This window comes from Prionailurus bengalensis, chromosome B3 (genome assembly GCF_016509475.1).
Source record: "Prionailurus bengalensis isolate Pbe53 chromosome B3, Fcat_Pben_1.1_paternal_pri, whole genome shotgun sequence".
In the NCBI taxonomy this organism is placed as follows: domain Eukaryota; kingdom Metazoa; phylum Chordata; class Mammalia; order Carnivora; family Felidae; genus Prionailurus; species Prionailurus bengalensis.
Window position 1 is genome coordinate 40238099 of NC_057355.1, and position 23776 is coordinate 40261874.

The 23776-nt window shown below is 46.1% G+C and overlaps 1 protein-coding gene across 2 annotated transcripts; it reads left to right on the forward strand.

Annotated features, from left to right (window-relative positions):
- The first annotated feature begins 702 nt into the window (after positions 1 to 702).
- UBAP1L (ubiquitin associated protein 1 like) lies at positions 703 to 22692 on the forward strand. Of its 2 annotated transcripts, none has more exons than XM_043555157.1 (6): positions 703 to 1089; positions 8433 to 8600; positions 12967 to 13587; positions 15943 to 16149; positions 21094 to 21195; positions 22132 to 22692. In XM_043555157.1, exons 1-6 carry the CDS (start codon positions 937 to 939, stop codon positions 22264 to 22266), a joined length of 1386 nt encoding a protein of 461 aa, XP_043411092.1. In that variant the 5' UTR covers positions 703 to 936; the 3' UTR covers positions 22267 to 22692. The 2 variants fall into 2 exon arrangements, with proteins under 2 accessions (XP_043411092.1, XP_043411093.1); XM_043555158.1 differs by having other exon boundaries at positions 984 to 1089; positions 8308 to 8600.
- Positions 22693 to 23776: the final 1084 nt, after the last annotated feature.

Genomic DNA, 23776 nt, shown 5'->3' on the forward strand with positions numbered 1-23776 from the left:
TTTTGAGACAGAGACAGAGCATGAACGAGGGAGGGTCAGAGAGAGAGGGAGACACAGAATCTGAAGCAGGCTCCAGGCTCTGAGCTGTCAGCACAGAGCCTGACGCGGGGCTCGAACTCACGGACTGTGAGATCATGACCTGAGCCGAAATCGGCCGCCTAACCGACAGCCACCCAGGCGCCCCTGCTGGGAGCCTTTTTAACTCAGTTTCTGAATTCCTTTTCAATTCCAGTGTTCCATTCCAAATTTGTTTTACATATTGCCTATTCCAAACCTGGAAACAGTCATTTATCTAATGATAAATTAGTGGAAAAGGTATTTATAGGCCATAATCTTCATGCTAGGGGTGGTCATTGTTATTGCTGCTTCTTGTTTGTTGGTTTTTATGCTTTTCAGTCGGAACTAGGAATTACAGTTCCCTTGAGCCATCAGCCTTTTTCTAAATCATGCCTTTTTTATACCTATATTCTTTTTTTTAAATGTTTATTTAATTTTGAGAGAAAGAGAGAAAGAATCCTAAGCAGGCTCCAAGCTGCCAGTGTAGAGCCTGGTGCAGGGCTTGAACCCACGAACCACGAGGTAATGACCTAGGCGGAAACCAAGAGTCGACGCTTAACCCACTGAGCCACCCAGGCACCCCTGTACCTATGTTCTTTTTATATTGAACATAAATTAATGAAAATAGAGAAATAAACTCATTCAAAGATGAACCAGAAATGTGTTGATTTATCATGTCCTGTATATACAAGAATATTGTTTATCTTATTTCCCAAAAGAGGAGACCCTGGGTTGGGAGATACTCTAACAAAAAGCATTTATTTTAAGAAATTAGGTAAATACAAGAAAGATTAAAAAATGAAATAGATTAGTTGTATGTTAAATACTAAGTGTTCTTAGTGGCTGAGTTTATGACGTCAACGAATTTGCTACAAGCCAATGAACTTAATCACTCTAAACCCATTCATGTTCCTATGTCCATGTGACTTGGGCAAGAGTGTATCAAGAAGCTTAGACAGCATTATACCATCTGCTGTAGCAATTCACTTCTACATATTTTGTCCACAGGGGAGCTATCCTAGGAATCACAAGGTAAGTACAAAGTATGTCTTGTTCCATTCAAATAATATAGAATATATAGAAGGAATGTGAGTGCTGTGAAGTATTAGCAGTGATTATTTTAGGGACTAGTGACTACATGAGGCATTTCCAACTAAATCTGTTTTTTTTCTTTTAATGCTATAACCAATAAACTATTCCTGTATAATTGTTAACTTTTTTTTTTTTTAAAGTGTGAGTAATTACTACACGCAACGTGGGGCTCAAACTCATGACCCCAAGATCAAGAGTCATGTGCTCTTCCGACGAGTCAGGTGCCCCTGTTAACTTTTGGGTGTACCCATACAGTAGTTCCTGACTTAGCACGTCTGGCTATCTATGAAGATTTTGTTTCCAATGCAGGTTCTGTTTGCCTTTTGGAATAAACTGAGTTTCTCACAGTCTCTGAAGCAAGGATCGAAGTCTTTGAGGCAGTTGGTGCTAGAGCACATAACTATACAGAGCAGTAGGCACCTCTCAATTACCTCATGCTTGCCAGAATATGGATTCTAGGACTTGAACTGTGTTCTTAGAAAATGGTTTTTACCATTTGCCAGGAATGATACTAAGTGCTAGAGATGTGAAAGGGAGCAAAAAGACAGGATTCTTGCCCTCCTGGAATTAGATCTAGAGTAGAAAAGCTTAAGAATACAGATAATTAGCTGTGATATGTGCTACAAAGAAAAAGTGGTTAGTCATCATTTATATTTTCCATTGTTCAAATATTTATTAAATGCCTGTTGAAACTCAGATTAATTTGCTAAGTATAAGGGCTATAATGGTGAGGGGGATAGGTTAATATCCAATTAATGGATCCAGCAATCAAAAAATGTACTGAGTGCTTTGAAGGAAAGGTAAATGGTTCTAGGAGATTAGGCCCTTTTTTTTTTTTTCCTTTTTTAATGTTTATCTATTTTGAGAGACAGAGTGCAAGTAGGGGAGGGGCAGAAAGAGGGAGACACGGAATCCAAAGGAGGCTCCAGGCTCCAGGCTCCTAGCTGTCTGCACAGAACCCCCCGACACAGGGCTCAAACCCACAAACTGCAAGATCATGACCTGAGCCAAGGTAGGATGCTTAACCAACTGAGCCACCCAGGCGCCCCCAGGCCCTTTAAAGTCTTAAAAGCCACTGTACTGGGTAGATCTACCCAAGTTTGGGGGGGGGGGTGGATCAGGAAAAGCTTTTTTTTTTTTTTAATTTAAATTGTAATTAGTTAACATACTGGCTTCAAGAGTAGAATTCAGTGATCACGTACAACACCCAGTGTTCATCACAAATGCTCTCCTTAGTGCCCATCACCCATCTAGCCCATCTCTCACCCACCTCCCTCCATCAACCCAGAGTTTGTTCCCTATCATTATGTCTTGTGGTTTGTTTCCCTCTCTTCTCTTTTTCCTCCCCTTCTCATAGGTTCATCTGGGTTTTTTTCTTAAATCCCATATATGAGTGAAATCATATGGTATTTGTCTTTCTCTGATTGACTTGTTTAGCATAACATAATAACATTCTAGCCTCATCCACATCATTGCAAACGGCAAGATTTCTTTCTTTTTGATGGCTGAGTAATATTACAGTGTGTGTGTGTGTGTGTGTGTGTGTGTGCGCGCGCACGTGCGTACCACTTATTTTTTATCCGTTCATCAGTTGATGGACATTTGAGCTCTCTCCATAGTTTGGCTATTGATGTTACTATAAGCATCAGGGTACATGTACCCCTTCAAATCAGTATTTTTGTATCCTTTGGGTAAATACCTAGTAGTGCAATTGCTGAATTATAGTGTACTTCTATTTTTAGTTTTTGGAGGAACCTCCATGCTCTTCTCCAGAGCAGCTGCACCAGTTTGCCTTCCTACCAACAGTGCAAGACAGTTCCCCTTTTTCTGCATCCTTGCCAATAACTGTTGTTTCTTGTGTTGTTAATTTTAGCCATTTTGACAGGTGTGGTGGTGGTATCTCATTGTGGTTTTAGTTTGTATTTCCCTGATGATGGGTGATGTTGAGCATCTTTCCATGTTTCTGTTAGCCATCTGAATGACTTCTTTGGAAAAGTGTCTATTCATGTCTTCTGCCCATTTCTTAATTGGGTTATTTGTTTTTTGGGTGTTGAGTTTGATAAGTTCTTTATAGATTTTGGATACTAACCCTTTATCAGATATGTCGTTTGCAAATATCTTCTCCCATTCTGTAGGCTGCTTTTTGTTGATTGTTTCCTTCACTGTGCAAAAGTTTTAATCCTGATGAAGTCCTAATAGTTCATGTTTACTTCTGTCTCCCTTGCCTTCAGCGACAAGGTAAGGGAGACAAAACTTCTAGTAAGAAGTTGCTCTGGCTGAGGTCAAAGAGATTGCTGCCAGTGTTCTCTAGGATTTTGATGGTTTCCTGTCTCACATTTAGGTCTTTGATCCATTTTGAATTGATTTTTGTGTATGGTGTAAGAAAGTGGTCCAGTTTCATTCTTCTACATGTAGCTGTCCAGTTTCACAACAGCATTTGTTGAAGAGTCTAGGAAAAGCTTTTCTGAGGAGATGATGTTTCAGCTAAGCTATGAGGCATAAACAGCTATTCACTAGTGCAGAGGAGACACGGAAGAAGAATGTGGCAAGAATTTGGAATAGAATATGCAAAGGCCCTGTGTTGGGCTAAGAGACCAAGGCAATTGAAGACTAGCATGGCTAGAGTAAGACAAGAGGGAAGGGGGTAGGGGCCAGACACTGCAAAGCTTTGGAAGCCCTTGTCAGGAGTTTGCTTTTTATTCTGAGAGAGCTGGGAACCATTTGGGGCTTCTAAGCAGGGGATTGGCTTAGTTTGCTGTTTTGAAATGATCACTTTTGTCCCAGTGTGTGAAACAATTACAATGATAGGGCATAAGAGGGTATGTTGGACACAGTTGTCCAAGTGAGAGATAATGGGGGCTTGGACTCCCATGTTAGCAGTGGAGGTAGCGTGAAATGGGTGGATTTCAGAGATTTAAGAGAGGAAACTTGGCAGGGATATGAGATGAGTGGTCGTGAGGGAGAAGAGAGTGTCAGGCATGAGTCCTCAGTTTGTATATCTTAGACATTCCTTGAGACAAGAAATTCTGGGGAGGAGGAAAAGTTTGGGGGAGGGGAAATCAGGAGTTCACTTTAGATATGTAGAGTTTGAGGCACCCTTGAGAAATCTTGGAGGAGATGCCTTGTAGGCAGTGGTGTTTATGAATTTGATCTCTGAGAAGAAGTGCAGAATTTAATATGAGTCATTGGCACATAGATTATTGATGCTGTGGGCAAGGATGAAGTCATTTAGAGTATAGTGGAGACCTTTATAAAAAATAATACGTCAGTGCCTGGGCTCCAGGTAGACCAATTACTACAACCCCCACTTGCCCTGCCTCTCACCCCTAGGCTCAGATGCAGCCAGACAGGCACAGACCCATGGAGAGGTCCTGGATTATAGCCTGCTGAAGCATGCACAGACTGGCCTTCCCAATATCCCCACTTCCCCATCCTCACCCCACCCCACCCCTTCAGATTCGTCAAAGCTTTCTCCACCGCCTACTGAATGGAGTGAGTATTCCATTTTCAGGGCCCTTGCCAGCTCTACCCCAATCTACCCCTTCAGTCTTAATGCAGGCTGCTTCCCAGCACAAACTATCTGAGTCATATGCTTTGTCCCCGCCCCCTCCTCCCCCTACCTCTCTCTGCCCTGCCTCTGCTCCCTGACTCAAGCTGTTCCCTCCCTGGAGTTATGCTCTCCACTCTACCTTTAACCTGCTCACAGGCTGTTCCCATACTCTTCAGGATCCAGGTCAGGGTCCTGTCAGGGTCCTTCCTGAAGCTTGCCCAACTCGCATAAAGACTAGAATACTTTCTTTCCGTTGAAGAATATCATCATTTAATGATCTGTACCGTTTATTTTATACTTAGCAGGGATGACTGTCATTCTAGAGTGTGCTCTAACTAGATCATGTCTTATACTGTAGCCCTTCCTATTCCTATTTCCAGAATTCTCAAATTCTTAAATTATTCCAGAAACAAGTGTAGAACTGAGTAGAGAATATCTATTAGGATGCAGATGCTGGGTCAGAAGTGAGAGAGGAGGAGGGTGGCCCTGTACCTGCTCAGTGGACAGGCGGTTCACACGTGGGTCTCAACAAAGCTGTGGCCTTTACCCACAGCTCAGAATTCTAATGACAGCTGAAAATGTGGATGATAAATCAGAGAATGCCAAAACTTGCTAACTTTCTTATGTCCCTTACAACTCCTTACGCCTCAGAGGTCCTCTGATGGAACAGGCTGATGGGGCAGATAACTTACTGATCACAATGGGACTTGTCTGATCCTGTAGCATGAAGAGCCGCTCCCAGTGCGCTGGGAGACTGTCTCCTGGCATGGGGTGGAGAAACATTTGGAGTCTTACATACAGTAGACACAGACTAGAGTGGGCAGGCAGTGGAGATGAGGGAATTAAAGGATTTGCCCATCTGGCCTCATTTGACCTCTTTGCACTCAGATTACTTACTCTGTCTCTTCTCATGATCTCCTGTGGGCATGGGGATGACCCCAGTGACCCCTCGCAACAGGGGTTTGCAACATCCTAGTAGGGATGACATTGTAGTAAGCCAGAGATACTCCCTGGTGCAGTCCCTGGTAAACCCTGATTGTTTGCAAAATGCCAGACTGTGGTCAGGAGTCTAGATTTAAGTATATATTATAGGCAGTCTCAAGAGCTTGAATTCTTTGTGAGTTTCATTTTGTTAAGAGAACAGAATCTTTAGTTTAAAATACGTAACAAATAAAATCCCTTGCTGTTGTGAATATTATTAAACTAACAGATACTATACTTGATCTCCAGCCAAAAGGCCCAGAAGCTATGTATGAATTAATTTTTCTTAGATTTCAGCTTTAGTAGTAGATACTGTTGACTAATACTAATTTAACTTTCTCAATAGTGCATGAGAGTTCATTCTCATCAACACTTGATATTGTCAGGCTTTTTAAATTTTAACCATTTGTGTGTGTGTGTGTGTGTGTGTGTGTGTGTGTGTGTGTGTGTGTGTTGGTATCTCATTGTTTTGTTTTGCATTTTCCCAATGGCTAATGAGGTTAGACAACTTTGATGTTTATTTGGATATACTCTTTTATGAAGTACCTGTTAACATCTCTTGCCCATTTTTGAATTAGGTCTTTTTCTTACTGCTTTGTAGTTCTTTGTACTTACTGGATACGAGTCCTTGGTCAGATACATGTGCTGCAAATATCTTCTCCCACTCTGATTTGTGTTTTTTATTTTTTGTTTGTGTGGTTCTGTTTTGTTGTTTTACTGTCTTAATGGTATCTTCCAATGAATGGAAGCCAGTTTGTCAGTGTTTTCCTTTACGGTTAGTTTTTTGCAACCTGCCTAAGAAATGTTTACCTATTCTAAAGTCATGAATACATTCTCCTATTTTATCTTCAAGCTTCATTTTACCTTTCACATTTAGATCTGTAGTCTACCTAGAATTGATTTGTGTGTGTGATGTGAGGTAGAGGCCAGGATTTTTTTGTAGGTGGACATTCAATTGATCCAGAACCATTTACTGAAAAGAATTTTATTTTCCTTATGCTCTCCGCAGGGCCAATTTTGTCGTAAGTTAAGGATCCATATAAATATGGATCTGTTTCTGGACTTTCTGTTCTGTTTTATTGGACTCTTTGTAAGTCCTCATGTTAGTACCACACTGTCTTAATTCCTGTAACTTTAAAGTAAGTGTTGATATAGTATAAATCTTCCAACAGTGCTGTTTCTTCTTCAAGATTGTCTTGGCTTTTCTTAGTCTTTTGCCTTTCATTTAAATTTCAGAGTTAGTTTGCCAATTTATCCCCCAAAAACAAGATGGAATTTGACATGTGGGGTCGACAAATCAATTCAGGGAGAATTAATATGTTTATGACATTGAGTCTTTAAATTTTTTTTTTTTCAACGTTTATTTATTTTTGGGACAGAGAGAGACAGAGCATGAATGGGGGAGGGGCAGAGAGAGAGGGAGACACAGAATCGGAAACAGGCTCCAGGCTCTGAGCCATCAGCCCAGAGCCTGACGCGGGGCTCGAACTCACGGACCGCAAGATCGTGACCTGGCTGAAGTCGGACACTTAACCGACTGCGCCACCCAGGCGCCCCTATGACATTGAGTCTTAACTCATGAACATGGCATGTTCCTCCAATAAATATTTTATAGTTTTTCACATAGAGGTCTTATATATCTTGTGTTAGGTTGAGTCCTAGAAGGTTGGTTGATAATATTACATGATATCTTATTTAAAATCTCACTCTCTAATGACATTTTTAAAAGACAATATTTTCATGGTTTGTTGTTTGTATAGAGAGATATAGTTGATTTTCATATATTAACCTTGTATCCAATGACCTTGCTAAATTAACTTACTAATTCTAAGAGTCTTATTTATAGATTCCTTTGGATTTTCTACATATAATTATATCATCTGCAAATAATGGTAGTTTTCTTTTTTTCCAATCCTTATACTTTTATTTTTTTCTTTTCTCTTTTTACACAGGCTAGTATCTCCAGTGCAATGCTGAACAGAAGAGATAATGGGGACATCCTTGTCTCAATCTTGGGGATATCTTTCAGTATTTCACTATTAAGTGGCCTGTTTGCTTTAGATGTTTTAGTGATATTCTTGATTATGCTAAGGAAATTACTTTCTATTCCTAAGTTATTAAATGGGCTTGTTTTTTCCTAAAATCATGAACGGGCATTGATTTTATCAAGTGCCTTTTCTGCATCTACAGATATAGATAATCTAGAACTTAAAATTTTTATTCTATTGACATTTATTTTTACTCCCAGTGATTGATTTTGGAATATTAAGATAATCTCTCATTCCTGAAATAAACTCAACCCAGCAATGTTGTATTTTTCTATCCAAAATTATTTTTATGGAGATTTTTGCAGTTATTTTCATGAGAGATTGACCTTAATTTTGTCAGATTTGGTATCAGGATGGTGCGGAAATAAAAATGAGTCAGGAAGTATTTCTTTTCTGGAAGTGTTTGTAATTTGACATTTTCCTTAAATGTTTGGATAAAAACTCTTGATAACATGCTTCAGCACTAGTGTCATAGGCCACATTTTGGGAAACAATTGTCTAGGGCAAGACTTAAACATGAAATAGTCAATTCTTGTCAGTTTGAATGCTCTTGTTTTTGTTCATTTCCTCCCAATGCAGCACCAGCCACTTTACTTTTTCCTTCCTAGCTGTGTGGGGCTCAGGTAAGTCACCACACGGGAGAGTGGTAAGGCCATTTGAGACCAAGCCTGGTTCTCAGGACTACACTCTCTCCCTGCTACCAGGCAGCCTGCCCCAGTCCTGCTCAGCCATCTCTACACTCCTCTGACAGAATGAATGCCCTCGATGATGTCCCCTTCAAGGTGCCCAATGGCTTTGTGATAGGCACAGAGCCCCTTCCTGGGCCAGAGCTCAGCGTCCCAGCTTGCAGGGAGCTTCTGCTGGGTTCTATGGTAAGTATACCTCTCTGTCCAACTATCTCCTTGTCTCTGGGTCTATAGATCTGATGCTGAGACTTGGGCTTGGTTCCTTGATTTTATTTTATTTTAATTTTTTTAAGAAAGGAGCTACAAAGCCTTTAAAATTTTTTTTTGTTTTTTTTATTTTATATTTGAGAGAAAGAGAGACAGAGCACAAGCAGGGGAGGGGCAGAGAGATGGAGACAGAATCTGAAGCAGGCTCCAGGCTCTGAGTCATCAGCACAGAGCCCAACACAGGACTTGAACTCACGAACCATACATGAGATCATGACCTGAGCCGAAGTTGGATGCTCAATCGACTGAGCCACTCAGGTGTCCCAAAGCCTTTTTTTTTTTTAATATTTATTTATTTTTGAGAGAGAGAGAGAGAGAGAGAGAGAGAGAGCAGGGTAGAGGCAGAGTGAGAGGGAGACACAGAATCTGAAGATGGATCCAGGCTCTGAACTGTCAGCATAGGGCCTGATGGGGGCTTGAACTCACAAACCGTGAGACCATGACCTGAGCTGAAATCAGGAGTCGGACTCTTAACCGACTGAGCCACCCAGGTGCCCCTTGTTCCTTGATTTTAAAGGGCAACAAGGCCATTTCTGTTATATTCTAGAGAGTTTTGGAAATAACCCAAGAGGAAAGGTGTTTCATCATGAAGTCTGGTGGCTTGTGATGGGGATTATTCAGTGGGTCTTATTTTAAGCTTAGGATAACTGGAAGCCTGCCTATATGAAGCAACTGTCATTGCAAGGATACTCCAATTGCTCCCTTCTCCGTCAGCCTCCTGGCACATCTAAAATTCTACCGTTTAGGATCACTCTTATGAGCTAAGACACTATCTCCAGAATCCCCTGTTAAAATGCAGACAGTTACAGGGAACCCATTAGAGGGGATTACTATTCCATAGACCCAAAACACATCAGCCCTGGAGGCACCCTCGAAACACCCCATGCCCCACAGCTCACACACTGGGATGTGTACCCAGTGTATGTGGTGGTATCACATACCCTCAAGATAAACATGATTATTTAACTTCTGGGAGAGTCAAGTTTACTTGAAGATTTAGGGGGAGATCTATTGCATTTGTATTATAACACAGGTGTATCATGAGCTAGAACACAAAATTCACATGAATTTATAAAATGAAAAACAAGATTGCAAAGAACTGTGGAACTGATGTGGGGCCTCTCAGACTCTTGTATGTTCATTCTCCACTGTCTGCAGAGGGCTTTGTAAAAAATTCTGAGGATCTGGGTCATCCATCACTCATTTTGCACATGGGAAACCTGAGGTCCAAAGAAGGGAAATGACTCGTCTGAAGTTAGTGGCCATGGCAAGACTAAAACTCAGGTCTTGACTCCAAATCATTTCATATTAGCTAAGAGCAGGATTGGAATGTAAGAGACACTGGACATGGATTGTTCCAAGGTTAAAAAAAAAAACAGGTTGTAGGAAGTCAGGTGCAGAGAGTCCAGTCCACAAAGGAGAAAGGGACTCTAGTGGCCTGGGGGCACAGGAGCAAGAGACTCAGTGTGATTTTTGTTTTATCTGCAGAACCTGGGGTCGCACTGAGGCTCCTTAGGACCAAGGTCTCCAGAATGGAAAGAAGCTCTGTAGAGCCCAGAGCACATGTCCAGGGGCCCATCCTCTGTAGGGCAGGAGCTCTCGCTTTCTCCAGGCAGCTTGTGCTATGGGTTCTTGCCCTGAGTCAAAGTCGGCCTCTATGGTTGGGAGTAGAAATTTGCTTTACTGGAGGTGGATCATCACAGCTTTTCCTTACATGCTGAGCTCAGGCCAAGCTGGGAAGAGGCTTTTCTGAAAGCTACTTCTCTTAGAAGCAGAACTGGGCACCTTTCTGCCAAGTCCACATCTGGTGTCCTAGCCAAGGTGCTGACCCTGGCTCTGCCCCCCTCCTCTCAGCAAGGGTATCTGCACTCCCTTGAGCCATTTCCCTTCCTGGGCCTCCATTTCTTTTACTGCTGGGCCAATCTAACAGAGAAGCATGAGACTCCAAGTATGATTTACAGCTTTTCCTGGTAAGTCCTCTGAGTTCACTGGGCTGTATTCCCAGTATTTGGAACTTGGAATACATTTTCCCATAACAATAATGTTATAGATAGAGGTTAGATTACTTGTGAAAAAATAATAACCACAGCTACTATAACTGAGCACCTGCTGTACACTGGGCCTGTGCTTAGGTGCTCTTTATACATTCACTCTTTTTTCTTTCTCATATTTATGATAACCCTTTTAGCAGGTATGTGTTTCCACCCCATAGCACAGGAAGCCAAAGCTCCCATCCAAGTGATGCACAGGGTTATGTTGCCTGTGCGTGACATACCCAGACTCCAACATGTGTCTGTCAGACCCCAAAAGCCCATGTCCACCCATCCATCTGGCTGCCCTCTCCCTTCCTTCTACATTCAGAGCCTTGGCAAGTCTGTGTTTTGTTGTTTCAGAGTTTCCCTTTAATGAGAGTTCATCACTGTTAAAAATTGTTTTAGAGAAAAAGTACATTCACATAGTTTAAAAATGAAAAAAAAAATCTATAAAATGGTAGAGAGCAAGTGTTGACAAACATTTTCTGTAAAAGGCCAGATAGTAAAAAACTGGGGCAATTAAACTCTGTTGTAGGGAAAGAGTTATAGTTTTGGAAAGGGGTGGGTGGGAATGGTTGTGTTCCAATCACACTTTATTTATAAAAGCTAGGTGAGGGGTCAGTTTGGCCCACAGGCAGCTAGAATATCTTGGGAGAGTGAAAAGCCCCCCACTGACACCTCATCCACCCAGTTTCCCAGCTCCACCCCCTCACTGGAGAGAGCTGTTACTCATTTTCTATGTATTCTTCCAGGGATTCTTCTGTGTATATGCACAAATAAGTACAGCTATTGCCTCCCTTTTTACACCAAAGGTAGCATTTTTTTTCATGTTTATTTGTTTTTGAGAGAGAGCGAGCGAGCACGCAGAGCAGGGGAGGGGCAGAGAGAGAGAGAGGGACAGAGGATCTGAAGCAGGCCCTGTGCTGACAGCAGAGAGCTCCATGTGGGGTTCGAACTCACGAGATCATGACCTGAGTCAAAGTTGGACACTTAACCGACTAAGCCACCCAGGCGCCCCACAAAGGTAGCATTTTATACATACACTGCTCTTCTTGACTTTTTTTTTAACCTAATATGTTTTAAGATCTTTCTATATCAGTACACGGAAAGCTTCTTCAGTTTTATTTTTTGCTGTATAGCATTGTGCATTATATGGATATATCCTACTTTATTGAATGGGTGCCCTGTTGATGATCACTTGGGTTCTTCCCAGTCTTTTCCAATTATAAACAATGTTACATGGAATGACTATATGCAAATGTCCTTTTGAATTTTTGTAAGTATTTTTCCAAATTGCCCTCCATAGGGGTCACTGATTTACATCCCAGGCAGCACTCTACAAGAGGCCTGTACCTCCCACACTCTCCCACAGAATGTCCTCAGACTTTGGATTTTTGCTGAGGGCTAGGCGATGGTATCTCAGGGTAGTTTTAATTTGCCTTTCTCTTGTCAAGAGTGAGGTTGAGCAACTGCTCGGGTGTTTAAAAGCCATCTGTATGGCTCTTTTCTGTGGACCATCCATATCTTTTGTTCATGTTAAGCTGTTGGTCTTTTTCCAGTCTATATCTAGCACTCACTATATTAGTAAATGTAGCCCTTTGTCTGTGACGTGAGTGCTGTTTTCCCCTAGTTTGTCATTCGTTTTTGACTTCACCTATTGTATCTTTGCCATGCAGATTTTGCACATGTGTGTACCTGTACTTTTATGGCTTTTGGATTTTGATTTACAGTGAGAAAGGTTTCCCCCACTTGATCTTATCAAGGATTTCTTTCCTGTTTTCTCCTAGTACTTTTATGGTTTCATACATATATTTAATGTTTGATCCTTTTGGAAATCATCCTTGTATAAGAGAATTTCTTCCAGCTAGCTAACACCATTTATGTTTGTTTTTTGTTTTTGTTTTTGTTTTTAGCTAACACCATTTATTAGTTCGTCCTTCTATTTCCCATTGCTTGAGATGCCACCTTTATTATTTACTAAAAGCCCCACAGATATCAAAGTCTCTTTCTGGACTTCCTATTCTTTACCTGCATCCGTGGAGGCCGAATTTGCTATTCACTTGTCGTTGATATTCATCCACCCCATTGCTAGCTAAAACTGAGGGTGAGAGTCGGGTGGTGATGGATGCCTGGGATTAAGAATCGGAAGCTGAAGTTTTTGGCTGAATAGGTTCCCGGAAGGCCAGGGAGTAGGAGTGCGCCCTCTGGCCCCAGTTTGGGTCCCAGAGCCTCACGTCGCCGTCTACTTGCAGCACGACTTCAGCCTGGAGAGGAGGGCGCTCTTCTGGGTAGAGGCTGTCCTCCGGGGACCCTGCCCGTTCCAATGCGACGCCCCGGGAACGGCGTCAGCGCCTCCCGCCTGGCTGTTGCTGGTCAGTCCCGACCGCGAGCCGGTGCCGATGCCTACCGCAGACACGGTCCCTGAGGCTGGACCCCAGCAGCGGCTTGAGGAGGAGGTGGAGGAGGAAGAAAACCAGGACGAGGACCACGACGAAGAAGAAGCCGCCTCCGCCAGCGAGGAAGAGCCGCGTCCCTGCAGCCCCCAGCCCGGCCCCCCTGCGAGCCCCGCCCCCCCTGCGAGTCCCGGCCCGGGCCATCCACGGTGCTCGCTGGACATGCTGCGCGGCATGAGGTCGGAGCTGGCCGGAGCGCGGCGGCGGCTCTCCGAGGGCAGGCTGGCCGCCCGCCCCCGCGCCCTCCTGCACCGCATCCGCCACCGGGCACTGAGCCTCTGCCCCAGCCCGGCACCGAGTCAGTGCCCCGTGCCGCCCCCGGGACCCGCGCCCCCACTCCCCAGCACCCCCGCGCCGCCCCCGCGGCCCTCCACGGCCGGCGCCATGCCCCCGCTGCGGAGTCACAAGCCCACGGTCGCGGTAAGGAACCTTCTAGCTCCGCCAAGCCCGCAGGCCAATAGTCTGGGTTCCTAGCCTGATTCGCAGCCTTAGTCTCCTCCTCTCTGCTCTCCTCCTCCTTACCTTTAACTGTTCTCATCTGGCCACGTACTGTGTTGTCCTTCCTGTGGCCCTGGGCCTAGAATATTCCCTCCTCAGAGGCCCCCATTCCCTATTTCCCGCTGTTTTGCTTCTATTAGGGCACATGCCACAATAATTGTAATCATCCAGTACCTGTCCATCTCTTAGGGCAGTGATTGGATGGCATCCATTTTTGTTGCCAGGGCACCAAGTTGCAGACTTGGCCAGTAGGGGGTGCTCAGTGAATGTCTGTTGAAGTAATGAATGTGACTCAAATCTAGGGCTTCCCACAGAGCAAGGGCTTCCTGTAGGATGGATGAGCTGGCGACTCAAAGAATACTCACTGAGTAGTTATTTGCTGCTGGGCCCTGAGTTTAAAGAGAGAAGGTCAAAACCACAGGACAAGGAGAGTTGGCCAAAGGGGTGTGGGACAAGACAGCACTGAATAGTGAGAGGGATCAGGTGTTGAGAGGAGGTGACAGTTTTTGCAGACTGGGAGGCTTTGGGACAGAGGATGTGCACCTGCAAGAAAGGGGAGCAGAAGTGAATTTAAAGTAAAACCCAGGTGACTGGGTGGCTCAGTCATTTAAGCATCTGACTTCAGCTCAGGTCATGATCTCGTGGTTTGTGAGTTCAAGCCCGAATTGGGCTCTGCACTGACAGTGTGAAGCCTGCTTGGGATTTTCTGTCTCCCTCTCTGTCTGCTCCTGTTGCACTTGATCTCTCTTTCTTTCTCTCTCTCTCTCAAAATAAGTACACTTAAAAAAAAAAAAAAGTAAAATCAGTGAAACTTAAGCCTCAGACCCCTCACTTTGCCTCTCCCAAGGCCTTATACCTAATTTTATCTTCACAATTGTGTGTGCCTTGAGAGATCCAAATTATCTAAGTACCAAACTCCATAAAACGTGGATCTGGAGCAGATGGAATGGGTCAGGATTGATAGCCAAAGGTGGCAGTTGGGCACAGCTTTCTGCCCCCCAGCTGCCCTGCAGTCAGGCCAAGAGATGCAACAGAATAAGGACCAGCTGAAGTTTAAATCCAAAAGACAGACTAGAGGTCTGGCTTTTCCCACTCACTGGTGTGTGACCGTTGGCAAGTCACTGAACTGCTCTGAGCTATCCCTGTTCTACCTGTGAAGTGGGCCACTTGACCTCACACAGTTGCGTAGAGCAAACTCAGAGAAGAGGCTCTGTAAATTGGACAGACCACACCGCATCAAGGGCCAGATGGTGATGCCAGGATGGCTCTTCCTGGTGCACATTAAACTTAACTCTAGCAACAACCCTGTTGGGTGGGGGAGGATTGGGGCACATGTTCTGTACAGGAGAAAATTGAGGCAGAGAGCAGCTGAGAATTTTTTTTTTAATATTTTACTTATTTTTGAGAGAAAGCAAGACAGTGTGAGTGGGGGAGAGGCAGAGAGAGAGGGAGACACAGAATCTGAAGCAGGCTCCAGGCTCTGAGCTGTCAGCACAGAGCCTGGCGTGGGGCTTGAACTCACGGACCACGAGATCATGACCTGAGCTGAAGTCAGACACTTAACTGACTGAGTCACCCAGGTGCCCCACTAAGAATCTTTTTTAAGGTCAAAAGAATAGACTCAGATCCTAAGATTTTGATGTTTTCCAGTTAAAACTGGGGGTAAAGCAGACCCTAGAGTAAGTTTCCCTGGCAGGGAACCCCTTGAAAAGATAGGAATGGGTGGGGGATTCATGTCACACATACACACTCTGCCCCAAGAGCCAGGGCAGCAGCTAGGCTTCACTTGGGGAGAAGGGATCAGGGTAGTTTGTTCAGAGTTGGCAGACGGGTGCTTCTTGACAGGGAATGGGTAAGGGGTGATGCTGGCCAAACTGACTGATATGCCTTCCAGCCACCCTCCTTACTCTAGGGTCTGTGTGGGTCCTATCAGCACAGCTATGCCCAGTCCCTGCCCTCTTCCATGCCCTGCCAAGCCCCAGGCCAGCCACACTGAAGAAGGAGGAAGATCCACCTCTGCTCCCCACTCACTAAGGTGTGGAGTAAAGAATCCTGAATTTGATTTTGAGTAGGGCTCAGCTCCCAAATGTGTGTTGCTTACTCAGTCATTAACTTCTCTGAACCTTGATTTCAGTATCTGTAAAATGGGATAATAGGATGGACCTATGATATTTCTCTTGTGGAAATATTATCATTTAGTGGCCTGTCAGTAAAAATGTCCTGCCCAGCCAGGTGTCACTTCCAGTAACTGACACATCCAACCTGTCTGTATTTCAGTCCCTCAGCCCGTATACCTGCCTGCCACCTCTTGGGGGGGTGTCTCAGAGTCTCAGCACCTGTAGAGCACACCCTGCTTCTGCTGACCTGCTGTCTGCCCTGAGCCAGGAGGAGCAAGATCTCATCGGGCCAGTGGTTGCCCTGGGATATCCCCTGCACAGGGCTATCGGGGCTCTGCAGAAGACAGGGCGACAGAGCCTGAGCCAGGTAGGTGCATGGGTCCCAGAGCTGGGGGAGCTGTGGGTCTGGAGCCAGGGGAGGGGCCAAGTGGTTTTTATCTTTAACGTGAAAAAATTTTTTCTCCTCTTTAGAAGCAGAACCTTAGCCTGGCATTAATTGTTGAGGGTTATGAGCAAGTTTCTAGACCCTAAGGCTATTTTCTCCATAAGAGTTTATCAGGAATCCCTGTGCCCAGAGAGTTTTAATATTCTATTCCTGTCCCAGTCTCTGCCCCAAGCACAGGGGACTGGAGCTTTGGGCAACCAATAATCTTTCCAGAGATCCCCAATAGAACCTTCTGCAGAGAGAGATGTTTTATACCTGTGTTGTCTAATACAGTAGACACTAGCTGTATGTGGCTATTTGAAATATTGACAGTGTGACTAAAAAACTGAATTTTTTTACTTAATTATAATTAATTTAAATTTAAATAGTCACATGTAGCTGCTTGCTACCATATTGGAAGGCACAGCTCTAACCACTTCCTTCAATGAACAGTTTATCTGTATTCATATCCATCTCTTTCTCTTTTGATCTACCCATCCATCCATCTAATCAACAGCATTTACTGGGAACTTCCTAGGTGTTTAGATGCAGTGGGGAGCTATGGGGAAAACTCCCTCTTGATGGAAGGGCCTGCAAAGAATTTATGGCCATTCTTAATCGACCACAAGGAGGTTCTAGTGATCAGGAAAGTCTTCATGGAGGTGGCACGTCTTCAGCTAGACTTCAAGGATGAATAAGCTCTGAATTTGAAGGAAAGAGAAGGGATGATATTCCAAGCAGGAGAAACAGTACGAGCAAAGGTGTGGAGAGACAGCAAGGAAGGGTTTGGGAGGCCCTGATCCCACCAGTCTTGCTGGAGTGCAGGGTACATGATGCAGGCTGGTAGGAGATAAGACAGGGAAAGGGAGGGGCACCTGGGTGGCTCAGTTGGTTAAGCAACCAACTTCGGCTCAGGTCGAGATCTCACGGTTTGTGAGTTCCAGCCCTGAGTCAGGCGCTGTGCTGGCAGCTCAGAGCCTGGAGCCTGCTTCTGATTCTGTGTGTCTCTCTCTGCCCCTCCCCTGCTCATGCTCTGTCTCTCTCTGTCTCAGAAATAAATAAACATTAAAAAAAATTAAAAAAAAAAAAGAGAAAGGGAGTTGAGGGCAGATTGAGGGTGCCTTGAAGACTGGGCTGAGAAGTTTATAAATGACCCACTAACAACAGGAAGGCATGGAAGGATTATGAGTTGGGGCAGGAGGTAACATTGAATGCCACTGCCCGAACCTCCCTTCTCCCACCTGAATGTAACATCCTACTTCGCGTTGTTTCTGACACATGGGAACTCTTTTGGTTGGAAAGCTGAGCTGAAGGTATCAAAAGGTCCCAGGGCAGTTGGCACTTAGTTGTCTCTGTGCCCCCCCCCCCGACCATCAGAGGGCTTGGGCACTCTCTCCACAGTCATGTAGATGACTGCTATGTGCTGGGTCCCTGAGGTCTGGAGCTGCCTGCTCTTGGATAAGAAGTGACAAAAGGAGAGTAACTCTCAGACTGGAGCTGAAGCAGGATGTGCTGCTGCCAGGTTGAGGAGGTGGGCGAATGCCCCTGGCCCCCTTCCCTGCCCATTCCTGCTTCCGCTCTCCTCTGGCTTCATTGGTCTGTGCCTTGTCCTGGAGGAAGACTTGCAACATGGTGACCCCCGTGTGGTTAACATGGAGGCTGCTGACATTTCTTGAACACCTTCTTTGTGCCAGTCCCTCAATCAGAGAGTATTCAGTCAGGCCTTCTCAATTCCGCACAGTTGCCACCACTGTCCCCACTTTGCAGATGAGGAAATTGAGGCCAGGGAGGTTCATATAAACAATCAGTGGCAGAACTGGCATTGAGGCCAGGGTGGTTTGACTCTGAATCTTTGCTGCATGCTTCTTTTCTCTCATTTCTTGTGGGAGAACCTTCCAGGGAAGCATCCCAGGCTGATATGAAATTTAAAAGTAGATCTAAAGTTGCCCCCACCTTCAGCTGCTGCTGAAAGCCAGGACCTTGGCCAAGAAACTGGCCAGGAGGACTATGAAGGACCAGGCCCATGGTGCGGGTCTGCACATTAGTTGGAGCCAGCACAGGGCACTGGCCTCCCTGTGGGTGGGCTGGAAGAATCACACTATATCAGGAACATTGTGTTTCCAGATATGTACTGACCACCTGCCTGGCCAGCCGGATCTCTGGGTGGCCTTCTTCCTTGGTGGTCAATCAGGAGCCAAGCCCTGAGGTGTGGGCCTGAAGGACTACTGGATGACTTCATCTGTCCTCCCCCACCAAGTTAATATTCCCCGCTGTTCTGTGAAGTTCCGCCATTAACTGAGCAGCTCCTTTGGGTTCAGATTCCTTCTCACCTTAAAGGATATATACTATAGTAAACCTCTTTGGCCAGAAATTAATGACAGATGGTCCAGGAGGGAGGTTATGGAGACAGAGCTCTTAGAAGAGCCAGGGAGAAAAGAGGAGATACAAAAGATAAGCTTTGTCCATGATTGCTTCGTTCCTTCCACAAGGATGGATGTGCCCACTGACTGCTTATAGGACAGGATGGGCAGTGTGTGTGAGCATCCATAGGCCAGGCACCTTGCTATGGGACTCCAGGCACCTAAGGGCCCCTCTTTGAGTCTCACTTTCCCTATTCACAGAAGGGAGGGACTTACAGTCCCGTCCTGGGGTGTGAAAGTGACATCCTTACCCACCCTGGGTCCTGAGGCAGACCTGGTGGCTTCTACAGTCTTATAGGCCCAAAAGCTGACCAACCAGCAGAATCTTTACAAATGTAGATCTACAGGACCTACTCTGGAGGATCCCAGTCAGTGAATCCGGAGTGGGGCCAATGGCCTATCATTTTAAAGATCTGAAGGTGGTTCTGATATGCAGCCTGGCAAGGAGTCTACTGGTATGGATTGAGGTCAGCCGTCCCTTGAGTCAGTGGTTCTCAGCCTTGGCTGTACATTAGAATTACCTGGAAAGCTATAAAGATCCCAGGGCCCTGAAGTGCCTGGGTAGGTCAGTCAGTTAAGTGTCGGACTTTGGCTCAGATCATGATCTCACGGTTTGTGGGTTCAAGCCCCATGTCAGGCTCTACACTGATAGTGTGGAGCCTGCTTGGGATTCTCTCCCCTACCCCCTCTCTCTGTCCCTCCCCTCCTCACACTCTCTGTCTCAAAATAAATAAACTTAAAAAAAAAAAAAAATCCCAGTGCCCAGACTGCCCCCTAGACTGGTTATATCAGAGCCTCTGGAGGCAAGCATCAGTGGTTTATGGGTAAAGTTCCCAGGCAGCTACAGTCAGCACCAAGGCCAAGAACCTTTGCTGTGGGTGAACCAAGAGGCAAAGGGCACATCCATCACCTGCTCTTGACATACTCCTGTTTCCACCTTTGGAAATCCTGTCTACTTTTCAATGCAGCTCAAAGCCCCTCCTCTAGCAGTTGAAGCCCCTCTGCTAGCAGCTGGGCCCCTGATGGACAAGGCTGAGAGGTCAGGTGATCTAGGCTGTAGTCCTGGGTCCCTGGGCAAGCTGTCCACCCCGCTTGGACCTGTTTCTTCAATTGTGCTAGGAAGGCTTGGCTCGGTGGTTTACAAAACATGCTCAGAGCAAGGTCTAGGTGTCCTGAGGCAGGAGCATTGGACTCCTGACTCCCCTGCTCCTGCCCCCAGTTCTCTCAGAGCAGCTCCAACCTTCCTATTATTGTTGAAGCCTCCTGATGCTTGGACAGTTCAGAAGCTAAAACAGTTTGAAAACCATTAATCTGTATGATCCATGCTTTCTGCCCAGCTCTGAAGGTCTGCAGAAACCCGACCTGTTTCTTTTCCACTTATACCTGTAATTCTTGTGGTCTTCAGCCTTCACTTGGCATCAACTCTCTATAAATCTTGCTTTGATTTGCCTGGCACTCATGATTTCCCGTATCTGGTTCATCTCCCCCACTAAGCTGTGAGCTCCCTGGAGGTGGTTCTTAGTTCATTTTATAAACACAGCATACATTTATTTAGCTCCTTCTGCCTGCCATGCTGGGTGCTCTGGGAACTCAGCAGTGAACAAGACGGATACAACCCTTCCCTCATGGAGCGAGAAGTCAGCAGATGAGAACGTTGAGGAAGATAGTAGAACAGCTACAGAGTTGTATGTGCTCGGATAGGGGAAGCATGGGTGCTGTGGGAGCAGCAGGCAAGGCACCCAGTGGAGACTGGGGGCAGAGGCTTCCCAGGGAAGAGGAGTGAGACTGACCTTGGCGGAGGGAGTTAGATATGCAGAGGCCTGGGGGTGCTGAGGGAGTCAAGGCCACTGATGGGCAGGGACAGGCCTTTGAGCTCTGGTAAGGAGGCAGTACTTCATCCTGAGGGCAAAAGCAACTTGTGGTGACTGAACACGGAGTGACTTGAACAGGTTTTCAGGCCTGTGGGATCTTCCTCTGTCCTCCCTTTCCCGGCACTGGGGCTCACATGGTCCTGGATGGCAGACACATATGTATCCAGGGATGGGGGTGCTCACAGGTGTGGAGGGTGTGGAGGCTGCTTTCACATGGGTGGGTGCTTACCAGGGAGGGTGAACAGACTGGGATGGGTGTTGGGGAGACGCCTGTGTTTCAGGCCAGTCCCACTCCCCTGCTTAGGTTCTGGGAACCCTGTAGCTCATCCTGATAGCCCTTTCCCTGGATTACAGCCCCCAGTTTGGGACAGTTGGTCAGAACTTGCTGCCCACCCGTCCCTAGGTCCCCAGAGGAGGCCTTTGTCCCTCTTTTATTGGCTCACAGGGTCTCTGGGGCCATTTCATGTATGGTGGGTCGACTGGTCAGCCTGGTCTGAGCTCAGGCCTCACCGAGGTCCCCAAGGTTCCTCTTAATCTGTTCCATCGGCTGATTGTGCCACTCCTCTAACCACACCCCTTTCCTCTTTCTGGCCCAGTTTCTCAGCTACCTTAGCGCCTGTGATCGGCTGCTGCGGCAAGGCTATGAGGAGGGCCTGGTGGAGGAAGCCATGGAGATGTTCCAGTTCTCCGAGAGCCAGGTCAGCAGGGCCACCCGCCCAGGCCCAGGGGAAGGGGAGGGGAGGGATGTGGGTGCACACACGAGCCTAGCATACAGGGGCACACCAGTACCAGAGGCACAGCCTGGGGGCCATCAGGAGCTAGCCTGCTTGCTCAACCCTGGGGAGAGGGAGACAGCCCAGGGAGGCAGAAGGAGGGAGGAAGGGAAGGAAACAGGAGGCACGGCTTTTGTGTCATGTAGCTGAATCAACACACAAATATTATAGAGTGCCTGGTCTGTCAGATACCCAGAAGAGCCAAGCGCAGCACAAAGATGCTTAAACTCTGCTTGGGGAGTTTGCTGCCTACCTGGAAACCAGAATGCAGGCACCCGGGGGCCCAGTAGTACATTCTGAGTGGCCAATGTATATGAACTGTCCACAGTGTGCTGTTGGCCTAGGCTCTGCCGGGCAGCTCTTCACAGGGGCTGAGGGAAGGACAGAGGGATGGGAGAAATGCTGAGGAGGAGGGAGGGAGGATAAGCAGAGACTTTTCAAGCATTGGGATCAGAGGAGGAAGGAAGGCAGAGGCTGCACTGTGAGAAACCTCGGCAGGGTTTGGGGCCTGGGCAGAGACCCCAAGCTGTGCATCCTCTGGGCACCCGTATGCAGCCTCCTTCTTTCTGTCCGAGTACCAGAGCACAGAGAGTCAGGAATGGGCCAGAGTGAGGGAGTAGAGCCAGGATGGAGCCAGTGGCCAAGCCAGGGCCTCCTTCCTTGGCACAGGAACGGAGGTCCACGCCCATGTCAGCCAGAGGTACAGGCAAAATGTAGGTGCTGCCCAGGATCAGGCTTACCTGGCTTGGGGAGTCCTTAGCTTTCTGGGAGTAGATACAGTGGGCACCAGGAAGGGGGCTCCACAGGGAGATGGCTGGCCTGGCAGAGTCCCCAGCACTCTCTCTGCTTCCACTTCCTCAGGCAGGGGAATTCCTGCGCCTCTGGGAACAGTTCAGTGACATGGGCTTCCAGCAGGACCGGATCAAGGAAGTACTGCTGGTCCATGGCAACCGCCGTGAGCAAGCCCTGGAGGAGCTGGTGGCCTGTGCCCAGTGACCTCAGCGCTTTCCACAATGCCTGTGCATCCCTCAACCTGTGCCAGACCTGGCAATCCATTCCAGCTCTGTTATTAAGACTATATAAGAGGGGCACCTGGCTGGCTTAGTTGGAGCATGTGTCTCTTGGTCTCAGGGTTGTAAGTTCAAGCCCCACTTTGGATATAGAGATTACTAAAAAAATAAAATAAAATAAGTAAACTTACAAAAAAAAAAGACTACATAAGAATAACAGTGAGGTGTGCTCATTGTAAAAATGTAAATAATGCCAAAGGTGGAGGTAAATATTGTAGGGGAGGCCAAACTTTACCCATTTAGGTTTTCAGCTGGGGCTCTTGAACAAAAAGATTGAGAAGAGAAAAACAGTTTATTAATGCATGTGGCACACATCATGTGGGAGAAACCTCAGTAAAAAAGTAACTCAAAGCAGCAGTTACAGCTCTGGCTTCTATAGCGTTTTCAACAAAGACAGTAAATTTGTAGAGAAATACAGGACAAAGGAAACCGGTTGTAGGCTTCCAGGGATGGCATGCTGTGGGGCGGGTAAATATGTGGAAATAAACTAAGGAGTAGGAGTATTTGCAGATCCCTCTGGAGCATCACTGGGCTGATAAAAATCTATTTCCAGAAAAGGGGAATTTATACCTTAGAATTAGGCAAAATTGGGGGGTGGGGAGGCGAGGAAGGGTAGGGAGGGCCTTTTTCCTGCATTTGCTGCTCTTTTTTTTAATGTTTATTTTTGAGAGAGAGAGAGAAAGAGCATGCGAGTGTGAGCAGGGGAGGGGGAGGGGCAGAGAGAGAGGGAGACAGAATCCAAAGCAGGCTCCAGTCTCTGAGCTGTCAGCACAGAGCCCGACATAGGTTCCAACTCACGAACCCTGAGATCATGACCTGAGCCGGAGTCAGACGCTTAACTGACTGAGCCCCCACAAGCGCTCCTGCATTTGCTGCTTCTTAATTACCTTCAACTCAAAATAATTTTTATGTCAAAGAGGCATATTTTGGGGTGATATTCTGGTCTCCTTCAATACTAAAACAATCAGCTGAGAGTTGAAAGTGTTTGCTTCTGGGGAGGGATAGAGGAGGGAGCATGGACAAGGAACTGTGTTTTTTCATACAAGCCTTGTAAAACTACCTGTATTGGACTCTCTGTGTGCATTAGTAATTTTGATTTTAAGAATACTAAAACAGGGGCACCTGGGTGGCTCAGTTGGTTGAGCATCCGACTTTCGATCTCAGCTCAGGTCTTGATCTCAGAGTTGTGAGTTTGGATCCTGCATTGGGCTCCATGCTGGGTGTGGAGCCTACTTAAATAAATAAATAAATTAATTAATTAATTAATAAAAATAAATACATGGTGAGCAGTTCTTTTTGGTCCTGTGGGCTCCTGGTCATAGTGTGGAAAGAACATCTAACTGGTTCAGAAGACCTAATTCTTATTTTGTTTCTGCTAATGACTGGCTCAAGGCCTCTTTGGGCCTTAGTTTCCCTGGGAAAAGTGGAGAGACTGG